Raw genomic sequence first — 16065 nt, forward strand, 5'->3', positions numbered from 1 at the left:
TGGTTTGGTAGTGGTCTAGATTCAGTTAGTGATAAGAAACAGAAGGATGTGACTCCAACTCGGGGCAGATAAGGAGAGCCCAGGTGCAGTGCTGGAGGAGCCTCGGCCTTTGCCCTTATCCAACTGGTACAAGGAGCTTTCTGCCTGTGTGGATGAGGGCAAAGTCTGCAAACTGACCACAGCACTGTGGTACAGGAGGCTATTCAAGCAGCATCATAGAATGATTACAGCATGGAAAGAGGCCATTCGGCCCATCGAGCCCGTGCCGGCTCTCTGCAAGAGCACTTCGACTAGTCCCATTCCCCCGCACTTTCCTTGTAGCCCTGCAAATTCTTTTTCCTTCAGGTACTTGTCCAGTTGCGTTTTTGAAAGTCACAATTGAGTAGGGGGGACGAAAAGGAATGTTGTAGTGGTAGGAGATAGCGAGTCAAGAGGAGACCGATACTGTTCAATGCAGCCGTGACCGGGAGTCCAGAAGGCTGTGTTGCCTGGCCGGTGCCAAGGCTAAAGACTGGTTAAAGCCTTGCAGCTGGAGCAAGAGGGGGAGGATCCAGTTGTCGTGGTCCACGTAGGAACCAATGACACAGGTAGAGCGAGGAATGAGATTCTGCTCGAGTGTTTGAGAAGCTAGGATTACAACTGCGCATTTTAAAATAATCTAGGAAAGAGATAGCAGAGGCACTATATTACACACATTTAACCATTTGTTAGAAAATGGTGTAGTGCCAGAGGCCTGGCGGATAGCTAACGTAATACCTTTATTTAAGAAGGGAGATTGAACATTTCCAGGGAACTATAGACCAGTCAGCTTAACATTGGTGGTAAGAAAAGTAATGGAGTTCCTACTAATGGAGAAAATAGAACCTCTAGAAACCCAAAATATAACTAATAGTCAGCATGGATTTCAAAAGGGAAAATCTTACTTGACCAACCTCATTGAATTTTTTGAAGAGGTAACAGAGTAGATAAGGGTAATGCAGTAGATGTAATTATCTAGATTTCCAAAAGGCCTTCGATAAGGTACCCCATAATAGACTAATGAACAAGGTCAGAGAATGCGCAGTCAGGGGACAAGTAGCAGAATGGATTGCTAGCTGGCTTCAAGTCAGGAAGCAGAGAGTAGGGGTAAAGGGTCGCTGATATTCACGGTGGCAGGTGGAAAGTGGGGTCTAGCAAAGATCAGTGCTGGGACCACTGTTCACAATTTATGTTAACAATTTAAACGTTGGAATCAAAAACACCAAATTTAGGGGGCATAGCCAGTATTGAAGAGGACTGCAACAGGAAGACGTTAATAAACTTGCAGAATGGGCATATCATTGGCAAATGGATTTTAACTCACACAAATGTGAGGTATTGCATTTTGGCAACAAAAATAAGGAGGTCATTACTTGAAAAATAAGGATCTAAATGTGGTAGAAGAGCAAAGGGATTTGGGAGTACAAATACACATCACTAAATGTAGTGACACAGGTTAGTAAGGCCAAAAAAAAGCAAACCAGGCACTAGGGTTTATCTCTAGAGGGATGGAATTGAAAAGTAGAGAAGTTACGCTAAACTTGTATTGAACCTTGGTTAGACCCCATTTGGGGCAAGGCACAGTTCTGGTCGTCATATTATAAAAAGGATAGAGAGGCACTGGAGAGGGTGCAGAGAAGATTTACAAGGATGATACCAGTAATAAGGTTATAATCTATCAGGAAAGGATAAACCGGCTAGGTCTCTTTTCTCTTCAAAAGAGAAGACTGAGGGGTGACCTAATAGAGTTCTTTGAGATTATGAAAATTTTGATAGAATAGATATAGAAAGAGTGTTTCCACTTGTGGGGATGAGCATAACTAGAGGCCATCAATATAAGATAGTCACCTAGAAATCCAATAGGGAATTCAGAAGAAACTACTTTACCCAGAGAGTGGTGAGAATGTGGAACTCGCTACCACAGGGAATGGTTGAAGCAAATAGTATAGATGCATTTAAGGGGAAGCTAAATAAGCATATGAGGAGATGGGAATTGAGGGTTCTGCTGATGAGTTAGATAGGAACAACGGGAGGAGGCTCTTATGGAGCATAAATGCCAGCATGGACTGGTTGGGCCGAATCGCCTGTTTCTATGCTGTATATCCTGTGTATAAACCATATGGATGGAGCGGAAAAAATAACACAGGGCAGCAAACACTGGTGGGAGTATATTGACAGTAATCATAGTGTTGGACAGAATATAAATCAAGACGTTAGAGTAGCATGTAACAGGCAATGCAATAATCGTGGGGGACTTTAATCTTCTTATAGACTGGGCAAACCAAATTAACAAAAGTAGCTTGGAGGGTGAGTTCATGGAATGCATTCGAGCCAGTCTCTAGAACAATATGTTGGAACGAATAAGGGAACAGGCTATTTTCGATCTAGTATTGTATAATGATGGGGTTAATTTGTAATCTTATAGCATAGGATCCTCTGGCAGAGTGGTCATATGATAGAATTTCATACTGAGTTTGAGTGATGTGGTTAAGTCTGAAACTAGGGTCTTAACTCTGTAATTGGCTTTGTTTAAATTTATGAGGAGCTGAGGTAGATTTGGAAATTAGATTAAAAGATATAACGAGAGATAGGCAATGACAAATATTTGAGATAAATAATTCTCAATGAATATACATTCCCTTGAGGAATAAAAACTCCACTGGTGAAGTGGTATAGCCATGGCTAACTAGAAAAGTTCAGGATAGTGTTACATTAAAAGAGGCTGACAATGTTGCCAGAAAGAGTAGTAAGCCTGAGGATTGGGATGGTTTTTTTTAGATCAGCAAAGGATGACCAAGAAATTGTTAGAGGGAGAAAATAGTATTAAAGTAAACTAGCAAGAAATATAAAAACAGATTGTAAGAGCTTTTACAAGTATGTAAAGAGGAGATAAGCGAAAGTAAATGTGAGGCAGTAACAGGAGAAATTATAATGGGGAATAAGGAAATGGCAGAGATATTAAAGAAATATTTTGCATCTGTGTTCACAGTAAAATCATAGAAGCATAGAAATTTACAGCATGGAAGGAGGCCATTTTAGCCCATCGCGTTTGTGCCGGCTGACAAAGAGCTATCCAGCCTAATCCCATTTTCCAGCTCTTGGTCCATAGCCCTGTAGGTTACGGCACTTCAAGTGCATATTCAAGTACTTTTTAAATGTTGTGAGGGTTTCTGCCTCTACCACCCTTTCAGGCAGTGAGTTCCAGACCCCCACCACCCTCTGGGTGAATTTTCTTTTCACTCAAATCTCCTACCAATTATTTTAAATCTATGCCCCCTGGTTGTTGACCCCTCTGCTAAGGGAAATAGGTCCGCCCTATCCACCCTATCTAGGCCCCTCAAATGTATACACCTCAATAAGGTCTCTCCTCCGCCTCAACTGTTCGAAAGAAAACATCCCCAGCCTATCCAATCTTTCCTCACAGCTAAAATTCTCCAGCCCAGGCAACATCCTCGTAAATCTCCTCTCTACCCTCTAGTGCAATCACATCTTTCCTGGCCCTTACGGCCAAAGGGATCAAGGGGTATGGAGAGAAAGCAGGAAAGGGGTACTGAGGTTGAATGATCAGCCATGATCATATTGAATGGCTGTGCAGGCTCGAAGGGCCGAATGGCCTGCTCCTGCACCTAATTTCTATGTTTCTATGTAAGCATAACCTCCCTGCTCTTGTATTCTATGCCTCAGCTAATAAAGGCAAGTATATTCCGTATGCCTTCTTAACCACCTTATCTACCTGTCCTGCTACCTTCAGGGATCTGTGGAAATGCACTCCAAGGTCCCTTTGTTCCTCTACACTTCAGTGTCCTACTATTTAATGTGTATTCCCTTTCCTTGTTAACCCTCCTCAAATGTATTACCTCACACTTCTCCGGATTGAATTCCATTTGTCACTGTTCTGCCCACCTGACCAGTGTCGAAGATACACAAAACATACTGGAAATTGTGGGGAACCAAGGATCTAATGAGAGTGAGGAACTTAAAATAATTGATATTAGTAAAGGAAAAGTACCAGAGAAATTAATGGGACATCCCCATGGCCTACATCCTAGTGTTTTAAGAGATACCCCCAGAGATGGTGGCTGCATTGGTTTTGGTCTGAGAGTCCCCCAGATTTTAGACTGGTCCCCGTGGATTGGAAGATAGCTGTTCAAGAAAAAATGGGGAACTATAGACCAGTTATAGGTGGTAGGGAAGATGCTAGAATCTATTATTAAGGACGTGGACGGGACACTTCGAAAATCACTATAATTCGGCAGACTAAACGTGGTTTTATGAAAGTGAAATTGTATTTGACAAATCTGTTGAGTCTTTTGAGGGGGTAACTAGCAGAGTAGATAAGGAGGAACCAGTGGTGTAGTCTATTTGGATTTTCAGAAGGCACTTGATAAGGTGCCACACAAGAGGTTGTTGCATAAGATTAGGGCTCATGGATGGGAGGAATAGGTTAGCATGGATTGAGGATTGGTTAACGGACAGAAAAGAGAGAGTAGGAATAAACAGTCATTTTTGAGATGGTAGGGTGTAACTAGTGGAATGCTGCAAGGGTCAGTGCTTGAGCCTCAGCTATTTACAATTTATATCAATGATTTAGATGAGGGGACTGAGCTGACGATACAAAGACAGGTGGGAAAGTAACCTGTGAGGAGGATGCGATAAGTAATTGGGCAAGAAGGTGGTAGATGGAGTATAATGTGGGAAATTATCCACTTTAGTAGGAAGAATGGAAAAGCAGAATTTTTGTTAAAGGGTGGAAGACTAGTAAATGTTGGTATTCAGAGAGATTTGGGAGTCCTTGTTCATGAATCACAAAGTTAACATGCAGGTACACCGAGCAGTTAGGAAGGCAAATGGTACGTTGGCCTTTATTGCAAAGGGCGGGTAGGGGGGGTGGTTGGAGTATGAGAGTAAGGAAGTCTTGCTGTAATTATATAGGGCCCTGGTGTGACCATACCTGGAGTACTGTGTACAATGTTGTTCTCCTTACCCAAGGAAGGATATACTTGCCTTGAAGGGGGTGCAACATAGATTTATTAGATTGATTCCTGGGTTGAGAGGGCTGCAGGAGAGATAGGATAGGATGGAGTTTAGAAGAATGAGGTGTGATCTCATTGAAACATATAGCATTCTTCGAGGGTTTGACAGTATAGATGCTGAGAGGCTGTTTTCCCCTGGCTAGAGAGTCTAGAACTAGGGAGCACAGTCTCAGGATAAGGGGTCGGCCATTTAGGACTGATGAGAAATTTCTTCACTCAAAGGGTTGTGAATCTTTGGAATTTTCTATCCTCGAGTGTTGTGATGCTCAATCAATGAGTATATTCAAGACTGGGATCAATTGATTTTTGGGCACTAAGGGGATAAGAGATATGGGGATAGAGTGGGAAAGTGGAGTTGATCTTATTGAATGGCAGAGCAGACTCGAAGGACCGTATGACCTACTGCTCCTTAATCTTGCGTTCTTATGACAGATGTGTAACCACTAGATTGAGCACAGCAACGATCAGTGGCAGATCTGGACTTAAAACGTGTGAAATATTGTCTCCACGGAAGCCCATCATGCAGTATATTCAATGTGTAGACACATGCTCTCCAAGAGTGTTTGTACAATCTGAGCCTTGTTAAACAGAGTCAACAACTGTTTCTCAATGATAGCCTGTGCTTTGGGGCTTGAGCCTCCATCACTGGTTTTAAAGGGTTTCTTTGAAAGTCTGATGGGTACAAGTCAACTTTTCCACCACTTACACCTTGTGTTTCTTTGCCAGTGAATGGACTGACCAATACCAAGTTCTGGTTAGATATCCATCTAGAGTACTACATTCAGTTCTGGGCACCACATCATATGTCTTGCAGCACAGATTCACCAGAATGATACTGGGGCTAAAATAGTTCAATTAGGAGGATAGGTTGAATAGACTACATAAGAACATAATATAAGAAATAGGAGCAGGAGTAGGTCATTTGGCCCCTCGAGCCTGCTCTGCCATTTAATAAGATCATGACTGATCTGATCATGGACTCAGCTCCACTTCCCTGCCCGCTCCCCATAACCCCTTATCCCCTTAGCGTTTAAGAAACTGTCTATTTCTGTCTTAAATATATTCAATGTCCCAGCTTCCACAGCTCTGAGGTAGTGAATTCCACAGATTTACAACCCTCAGAGAAGAAATTTCTCCTCATCTCTGTTTTTAAATGGGCGGCCCCTTATTCTAGGCTGGTATTCCCTTGAGTATCGAAGATCTAATTGAGGTGTTTAAGATGATAGAATTTGATAGGGTAGATAGAGATAAGCCTTTTCCTCTGGTGAGGGATTCCACAACAAGGGAGCATAACCTTAAAATTAGAGCTAGGCCGTTCAGCGATGATGTCAGGAAGCACTTCACACAAAGGGCAATGGGAATCTGGCACTCTCCCAAAATGCTGGGGGTGGCAGGGGGTGGGGTCAATAGAAAATGTCAAAACTGAGATTGATAGATTTGGAAAGGGTATTAAGGTTACAGTTCCAAGGCGGGTGGATGGAGTTAAGATATAGATCAGCCTTGATCCAATTGGATGGCGGAAGAGGCTGGAGGGGCCAAATGGCTGACTCCTGTCCGTGTGTTGCTCTATTGATGCTGAATCTGGCAGTAACCAGTCTTGACTCCTCTTCAGGAACGTGCACCTCCCGAGAAGCCCGTCAGCAAATCGAAGGGATCTCTGAGGAAGGTCTCCCAAATCCGAATCCGGAAAACCGTTCCCAAGCAAGACACTAATCTTACCCCCATGGGGCTGCCCAAACCCAAGAGGTTAGTACGATGCACCCCTGTGTACAGCAGGCACACCACGGCATTTGCTATTCCGGATAATTTGCTGACTATTTTAATGGTTAATTGGAGACCGCTCTGCTTTCTAGATTGAAGAAGAAAGAATTTAGTTTGGAGGAGATATACACTAATCAGAATTACAAGTCACCATCTGCACACAGGTATGTTACAGGATTAAATGTGTTTTCCCCTCATTTTTATTCAAAGCCCAGATTCCAGGTTTAACACCGGACAACGGTTATGTTTTGGAATGTGCTGGTCCAGTGTGGTGTTCTGAGCCTCTGGTTCCTCGTTTGACTGAACTTTGGGGGGGGGGGGGGGGGGGAAATCGAGTGGCCGGTGGGGTGGGGGAGGGGGTTGAGTGGCCAGTGGTGTGGGAGGAGGGCTTAGACCGAGACAAGAGCAGGTCACCTCTAAGGATTCTGTTGGGAAGAGGGAGAAAGGGATGGTTATTGGGCCATCTGGGGCCAGAGCAGATCTGGAACTTAAGGAATACCAAAGCTGCCCTAACTCTGATTCCACGCCATTTTCTCAACTGCTCTCTTCGGCTGAACCAAACCTTTTGCCGTCCTGGTGCTGTGTTCAATCCTGAAAATAAACCGAGTCCATCAGGAAGATCACTTGCTTCAGCCTTCGATATCTTCCATCTTCAACCACTTGGCCTCTGTCACTGAAACCCTCGCCCATGATCGAGTTTCCTCTAGATTTAATGATTCTAATGATATCGTGCTTGCCGGCCTTCTATTCTCTAAACTCCAATTTAACCAAAACACACCAGCTCATTTCCTCTCCTGCATCTCGTCCCACCTACTGACTTACCCCAGTTCGCGCTGACTACATCTCTGTTCTCCCGTGAATTAAAAGTCAAGTCTGTGTTTCATATCCCTCTATTGCCTTGCCCCCACCCCATGTCCACAACCACCTCCAGCCTCGAGTCTCCTCCCTTAAATCTTCTGATTTTGGCCAATTACAACCCTCCTCCCCCCTCCCTTGTGGCAGAGCCTTCAATCCTACTCTGGAACTCTCCCGTCGCCCTTTAAACTCCTCAACTGCTCTACCTTTGGAAACCGTCTCAAAAAGGCCTGTTTTTGATTAGCCCCCGTCACTGCTAATAACCTCCCTCTACTGGCTCTGTGGTCTCTGTTTACGTTGGCTACATGGGACTATTTTTAATGTTGCAAACCTTTCACAGAGGATGGATACTACAGCTATATAAGGTTTTGGTGAGGTCACACCTGAAATACTGCGTGCAGTTTTGGTTTCCATATTTACGAAAGATACTTGCTTTGGAGGCAGTTCAGAGAAGGTTCACTAGGTTGATTCCAGAGATGAGGGGGATGACTTATGAGGAAAGGTTGAGTAGGTTGGGCCTCTACTCATTGGAATTCAGAAGAATGAGAGGTGATCTTATCGAAACACAAGATTATGAGGGGGCTTGACAAGGTGGATGCAGGGAATGTTTCCACTGATGGGGAAGATTAGAACTAGAGGGCATGATCTTAGAATAAGGGGCCGCCCATTTAAAACTGAGATGAGGAGAAATTAATTTTCTCAGAGGGTTGTAAATCTGGGGAATTGGCTGCCTCAGAGAGCTGTGGAAGCCGGGTCATTGAATAAATTTAAGACTGAAATAGACAGTTTCTTAACCGATAAGGGGTTATGGGAAGCAGGCAGGAGCTGAGCCCATGATTGGATCAGCCAAGATCGTATTAAATGGCGGAGCAGGCTCGAGGGGCTGTATGGCCTACTCCTGCTCCTATTTCTTATGTCCTTAAATTATGTAAACTATGTAAATGTTCGTGCTGTTCATTGACCTGTTTAACAGTTTTTAAAACGAATTCTCGATTGTAGCCAGCCTAGGTCTGTACAGGGTATACAAGACCTTCACCTCCCAATGACAAGGTCATTTTGCACCGTGTATCCCAATCAGCGGGAGTGCAGTATCAAGGGCTCCCTGTTCAATCCCGCAGTCTTGCTATTTGGCAGATAAAGACACCCAGATTCGTACGGAATGTAAAATCCACTTGCAGGAGTGCCTATGATGCTGAACCCAAGGAATATAACATATGAAATAGGAGCAGAAGTAGGCCATTCGGCCCTTCGAGTCTGCTCTGCCATTCAATAAGATCATGGCTGATTTTCTACCTCAGCTCCACCTTCCCACAATATCCCCTTGCCCTAGTATCCAGAAATCTATCAATCTCTGTCTTGAATATACTCAATGACTGAGCATCCACAGATCTTTGGATAAAGATTCACAACCCTTTGAGTGAAGAAATTTCTCCTCATCTCAGTCCCATATGACCAACCCCTTATTCTGAGACTGTGAACCCTAGCTCTAGATTTTCCAGCCAAGGGAAACATACTCCCAGCATCTACCCTGTCGAGCTGCTTAAGAATTTTATGTTTCAATGAGATCATCTCTCATTTTTCTAAACTTTAGGGAATATAGGCTAGACTACACAATCTCTCCTCATAGGGCAATCCCAGCAACCAGCCTGTTGAACCTTCATTTCACTTCCTCTAAGGCAAGTATATCCTTCCTTGGGTAAGGAGACCAAAACTATACACAGTACTCCAGGTGTGGTCTCAGCAAGGCCCTATACAAGTGATAGTTAGGAATCGCATTTGCAATGTTCTGGATCTGAAGTAGTTGGTTCTGTATTTGCATGGGCCGTTGGAGATTTCTAAAATGCAAAGCACCAAAGGTCACTTTTTTAAAATTGGGGCTCACCTTCCTTTCTTCCACTTCTGTCTCGTCTGGTTTCCGTTTGGGGGGGGTGGGGTGATGAGTTCAGTGCTTCAGCAAAGGTTGTGCACCTACTGGGCTGCATTGCATGTTAGAACATGGAGCATCTTGAGATTCCTCCCAACCTGCAACTCCACCATTTCAAGTTGCAGGGTAACCCCTTGTGGGCAAGTACACAGCTTGGATTCCACCTCCCCACCCCTGTCCCACTCCTAGCAGGTGGCTGAGCTCACAGAATATACTTTGGGGGAAGTGGGAGAAAATCTCAGCTTCGTTAGCTGAGGTCATTCGCAGGAGCTGAAATTTCTCGAGTAATCTGACGGTTTCACCGAGTACGATGAGCTCGGGAGGAAGCTCGTTGGATGTTTACAAATGGAGTCTCTTCATATTTATCTTGCGGCTGGAAGGTGCAGAGAGGCGGGGAGAGTGCGGGAGTGAAAGTTGGCCGCTCTCCTCGCTGGGAGCCTGTGTCAGTCTGGATTGTGACTGAAGTGGAAGTGGAGGAGAGGACGATGGTGATTCCTTCCCCTTTACACCTGACTTTTCTAATGGAATAATGCAGCGCTCTGCAATTGATAGATGGTGGGTTGGTGAGCCCCGGTATCCTGGCCAATATTTATCCCTCAACCAACATCACCTTTTTTAAAAAAAAATCTATGGACAGTAGGAGCATGTGTGCGCACTAGGGCCGTGCAGCAGAGCTGGTCTCCAGACGTCTTGGTTAACCCTTGCCACTGGGCCAAGACCTAGCTCTGTCAAGCCCGTGTGGTGGCTGGTGTGCAACGGTCACCACACATTAAAAAAAATCCACACACAGGCAACTTCCACCCTTCAGTATGTAGTTCGGGACCTAGAATGTCAGGACCCTCATTGAAACACCTGTGAACTCGATCCCTTTTTGGTGTGGAAGCAAGTCATCCTCGATAGGAAAGACTGCCTATTAGTACTAAAAAAACAACCAGATGATCTGGTCATTATCACATAGCTGTTTGTGGGACCTTGCTGTGTGCGCAAATTGCTCCTGCGTTTCCTACATTACAGCAGTGACTGCTGTACCTCATTGGCTATAACATGCTTGGGGACACCGAGGTCGTGAATGGCGCTGTGTAATGCAAGTCTGTCCTTTTTGGGGTCTCACAATCTAAAGAGAAATAGTGAGCTCTTTAGCGGCAGTGGGACCAGGCATCTGGGAATGTATTTGCCTTTAATCCTGCTCTCGGGCTTTTCCCGGGATGCCGCGGAGATGTTGAGGTGGGAGCTGCAACTTGAACAACTGCATGTGTTGGTTGACTTTCTTTCAATGGCTGATGGTTCTGGAACATCAGTGAGCCTTCCCCAAACCGTCGGGGGAGGCCGTGTGGTCCGAAATAACCATGGTGTTAATCACCAGCCTGCAACCTACAGACGGCGCTGTTGGCTATGAATATTAGTTACTTGAAGTAGGGGCAGGACTGTAACGTAACACGCAATGTACGGTGATTATTTGACTCTGCTTGTGTTTAAATATTTTTTGTGTGTGATGATTTTTTTTCTCTCTTCCCCCCCGCAACAGTAAATATCTGGAGACTATTTTTGAAGAGCCTGTTCTGAAGAAGGGCTCCTTTGTCTGCACCAGCCTCCAAAAACGCAAGCGCCTGTTAGAATTCCAGGACTACACCCTTCCCCGCAAGCGGCGAGCACACGCTGGGGTGAAGGTTCCGAGCCGCACGCGCGGCAGGAAGGCGACCACGCGCGATGGGGAGAGCGACTCGCTGCTCATCCAAAAACTTACCGAACTGGAGGCCTTCCTGGCCGGAGAGGACTAGTGTTCACTGCTGACCGATTTATCCAATCGTACTAGACTTGAGCTGGCCACCACTCGGAGTGCCCAGGTCTGTTTACACTACACGCCGAAGATCCGGGGTCTTGCGCCATGCCTCAGCCTCGTTCCCGGGGAAGAGAATGGTGCACAGCTTGCAGGCTGCTGCATGTAGAAATGGGAGAGCGCGGGGCTTTAAACAGTGCCCTGCGGTAACGGCACCGCTCCACTCTTGCTGTATGTGAGCGGCGACGGGAAGAGGAATATGGTACTTTATTGCAAGGGCGTTTGTGGAGAGATTCGGAAGTGAACGGAAGAGGATCGATCGTTGGGAGGAAATCCACCTTTGCAAGCTCACCGTCGAATTAAGTTGCTGCTCCCCAATTTCCACAAAAGTTTGATTTGCTGCAAACCAATATCTGGCTTAAACTGTCATACTGGGGAAGGAATGGCTTGAACGCAATGCAGAGAGCATCTTTTAATGTTTACAAGATTGCAGATCCAGCAGTAAATTTCAGTGGTTTGGGCTGGATTAACTGCTCAGTGAAGCCCTAACTTTAAGTGTGTTCTGGCTGAGATCAGTTTGACGGTGGATGCCGATTATATATCTAAGCAACTTGAGCCTAAAGTGCTAAAAGTAAATATTCCAAAGTAAATACTGAAACAGGAATGACGTGTGTGTGTGTGTGTGTGTGTGTGTGTGTCTTGTCAGCTCCTAAATGTGAGAGTACAGGTACCACTGATGCACGTTGCACGTGCCCAGTAGAGGGCAGTGCAGCTTTAACCTGATGTCTTGCACTCTCTCCCAGTTAACATGGCCTAAGCTTTAGCCTTTATCCGTGGAAGGTCTGCATTGCCAGAGGGGGTACCTGTACGGGCTTTTGGTCCACGTTGATTGTGTGTATGTTTTCTTAGTTTTTACACTGGCGGAGTGCTTAATTTACAGCGATCGTGTGAATTGGTTTTACGATTACTGCAGATTTAACTTTTGGTAATGTTTTTGATATTCAGATGCTGGATCGTATTGGCAGTAACTGGCATTACCTGCTCAATCCTAACCAGAGTAGGAACGGATGTTCTTGGGTTAGGTGACAGTGTGTCTTGTAGAATGTAGATCGGAGTAGTGCAGATTACAGTATGTAACCCAGCATGCCGGGAGAAACAGGAGCAGTACCGTATAAATCCTGTACCTTATCTCTTACAGGGCCGAAGCCCAAATGCTCACTAAAAGGGTTTAAAATGTGTCTTTAAATTGCTGCAGTGTCAGCCGTGGCTCAGTGGATAGCACTCTCGCCTCTAAGTCAGAAGGTTGTGGGTTCAAGTCCCACTACAGAGCCTTGAGCACATAATCCAGTCTGACGGCAGTACTGAAGGAGCCCTGCACTGTCGGAGATGCTGTCTTTCCATTGAGACGTGTGGAACATTCCACAGGATTAATTTGAAGACCTGGGGCGTTCTCCTGACCAATGTTTATCCCTCAAACAACAGACAATGCGGCTGCCATGTTGTCTACGTTACAACAATGACCACACTTCAAAAGTACTTCATTGGCAGTGAAGTGTTGTGGGAGGCCCTGAAGTTGTGAAAGGCACCATATAAATGCAAGTCTCGCTTTCTATGACTGTGTTCCCTTATTTTTACTTTTGTTTAATGCAGGAAAACCAGAGTGGGACCGTCTGCTCTACTGTATGCAAGTGGTGTCCGTCAGTTTGGAGGCTGGTGATGTCGGTCTGAGAAACGTTTCGGACTGATGTCAGGAAGTTCGTGCAAAAGTGGTTAATGCATTGAATGGGCTTCCAGTTAGGAAGGCGAAAAAAAACCCGAGAATTGTTTAACGGGCGGCTGCTGTGTGGGACTGCAGGGTCCACCTGAATGAATGAGCTAGAATGGGCCAAGTTGCCTTCCTTTGCTGTGTTTATCTTGTGGGAGTTCGAGGTGCACACGGCAATGGTTTCTTTTTTGGAGGGGTACTTGTGAAACTCAATTGCTATAATTGAGTCTAACTGGCAGAGCAGCAGTCGGTGCACAGCTAGAACTTAATTCCCATCTCTGGGGATTGTGCTCCGCTTCAAGAACTTGCATTTATGTAGCATCTTTCACATCCTCCGGACGTCCCAAAGCACTTTGCTGCCAATTAATTACTTTTACATGTGTAGTCTGTTGTAATGTAGGAAACGTGGCAGCTGATTTGTGTACAGCAAGCTCCCACAAACAGAAAATGAGAGAAATGACCAGATCATCCATTTGAGTGATGATGGTTGAGTGATGAATATTGGCCCAGGACATTATGAAAATGCTCCCCTTTTTCTAATGGTGCCATGGGATTTTTTTACGTCCACTAAGAGGGCATACGGGGCCTCTGTTTAATGTATCATCCGAAAGACGGTATGTCTGATAGTTCGGCACTCCCTCGGTACTGCACTGGAGTGTCAGCCTGGATTATGTTCAATTCCCTGGAGTGACCTGGATTCTGGCCCAGTTCATGTCGACACGTGTACTTTTAGCTTTGACGTTCTTTGCCTCCTTATACCGGGAGATCATCCCTTCCCTCACCCCCATTTTCTGATTATTACACACGAGGTGAAGTCCAGTTTCCAAACTATGAAGTCTTTCACCTCTCCCCGTATTGCTCCAGTTATAAAGCTTTCCGATTGTGGTTTTAGTCACTTGGGGGGAGTGAATGGTTTTTGTGGGGAATTGGAGGGAGTCTTTGTGCACACACAAGCTGCTGTTGGGAAGTGGCACAGCCACCACAGGGAGCCTCTGCCAGGAGATGTTGATAGCTTTTAGTTTAATTTGTCACTTTATTTTTTGTCCCCTTCTGCTTGCACTTGCTGGTGACTGGTCACCAGGCATCTGCCAGACACGAGGCAGTGTGAGGTATCACCTGGGCGAGATTTCCTCTCCTCTCCTTCCCCCGCCCCCCGGTCCCCGCACACAGCCCGAGCTAGATAATGCCTGGCTTGAGGAGAGTGTGTTTATTTAGTGTTAAATCATTTGCAGATTGATGCACATTTGCTCTGGCGGAAATGTCCTATTCACACATCCAACCAGCCCGTTACACAGAAGTGTGTCATCTCCTATTCCATATAACTGAAGCCTGGGGTTTTTAATGGACGCATGATAATGGTACTATCACAGCACACCAACACTAACTGTTTAACTTTCTTTGTTTTATTTCCATATAGATATGGCTAAACGCAAACTAAAAAATTCCCATCTTAATAATCGACAGCTCCCGGGGGGAACAAAAATGGGCCACGTACTAAACTTCAAACTTTTATTAAATCTGCGTTACTTGAATGTTTGTTTATTTTTGTCCTGATAACATGGCACCACCATTTAAAGAATGATAACATTTGCGAGTAGCGTTTGAAAAATACAATGTGATTCTGATTCTTGTTTCAACTAAATTGCAATTTGCAAATGTTTCCTATTTAAATGTGTAAGGAATGAGGGTGGAAGCAGCTGTAAAGTTTCACCCTCTGTCTCCTGTACCCCTGTAATATTCAGTCTCTCCTGTCCCCCCCCCCCCCCCCCCCACCACGAGTACCCCTGGAGGGATTGCGCTACAATCTCCAGTTCCGTGCTTTGAAATAATTTGTTGCTTACTCACTGGATGATTTTATTTTTAACTAGAACTGAAATCTCTGGGGAGTTGTACTGAGCCTGCAGTCACACCTTGCTGTGTAGTCCGTCGGGAACAACTCTGCACTCTGACCTTTTGTGCCCGTCTCCGACCTGGAGCCCCAAGTGCAGTCCTGCCTGCGGGTGTTGAATGATTGCTGGCAGTGTTCCTCAGAGACCGCCCCTGCACTACCTCACCCAGGCGATCGAATACAGCCGGTTATTCAACTGGAGGGGGTGGAATTGCAGCGAATCCGGCCCAATGTCGGCTGACTTTTTTAAATATTTTCGATTCCCAGCCCAGGGAAACTTGGAGCAAATGTGAAATTCCCAATGCAGCCGTAGTGAAGATGAGCTAACGTGGCGTAGGCTGGGAACAGGTCTGTGATGTAGCTGACAGTTACCCACTAAAGTCATTGGGGAACCCTTCAACTCGCATGCATGTGTATATCTGCTAGTGAGAGAGGCTGGATATTGTACTTCATCTCTTTGGTTGCCTTTTTAATGCTGTTATTGGAGGTTCTGTCCTTTGGTTTGACACCAGGGGGGATTATACCTCGGATAGTGCTGGTTACTGGGTGGATTGGTCTCGTTGATCAGAATGTCTTGCACTTGACCAGCTTCTAATCCATTATACCGCTTTATTGTAAATGTAATTAACCGGTGCCTTTTGAGTACCCGAGTGATTTGTGTGCCCTTTTGTGTAGATCTTCTAATAATCGTGATCTGTTTGAGAGTTGTCTCTGTATATTTTCGATGATACTAATAAAACTGTGTTTCTTTTTTTTATTGGTTGCCTTGTTAATGTGAAAGTAACATGGTTACTAGACAATACGTTGGCAATTGAGTGAGTGAGAACCTTTGGGAGAGGGTCAAATGAAGCCATATGGCCCCATTGAGCCCATTCCTTATACAAACATGAACTCTACCCCACCCATGAAATGTCTTGAAGGGTTCCTGTTCAGTGCACAGCCTCTAGCATTGAGCTACATCTCTTTCTCGGAAGTACAGGTCGAGTGCATTGGCCACCAGTGTTGGGTTGGACAGACTGGATGTTTCCCCTGGCTGGGAAGTCT

At 45.2% G+C, this 16065-nt stretch overlaps 1 protein-coding gene across 1 annotated transcript in view; it reads left to right on the forward strand.

The window, feature by feature from the left end:
- The window catches only part of LOC139268823 (uncharacterized), an 84685-nt gene extending 68912 nt beyond the window's left edge, over positions 1 to 15773 (forward strand). The window contains exons 8-10 of the mRNA XM_070887553.1: positions 6664 to 6797; positions 6905 to 6976; positions 11117 to 15773. Of these exons, the coding sequence (XP_070743654.1) occupies positions 6664 to 6797; positions 6905 to 6976; positions 11117 to 11369 (459 nt within the window). The 3' untranslated portion in view covers positions 11370 to 15773. The remainder of the gene's footprint in view (positions 1 to 6663; positions 6798 to 6904; positions 6977 to 11116) is intronic.
- The last annotated feature ends 292 nt before the right edge of the window (positions 15774 to 16065 follow it).

The sequence above is a fragment of the Pristiophorus japonicus genome, chromosome 8 (genome assembly GCF_044704955.1).
Source record: "Pristiophorus japonicus isolate sPriJap1 chromosome 8, sPriJap1.hap1, whole genome shotgun sequence".
NCBI classification, from domain to species: Eukaryota; Metazoa; Chordata; class Chondrichthyes; family Pristiophoridae; genus Pristiophorus; species Pristiophorus japonicus.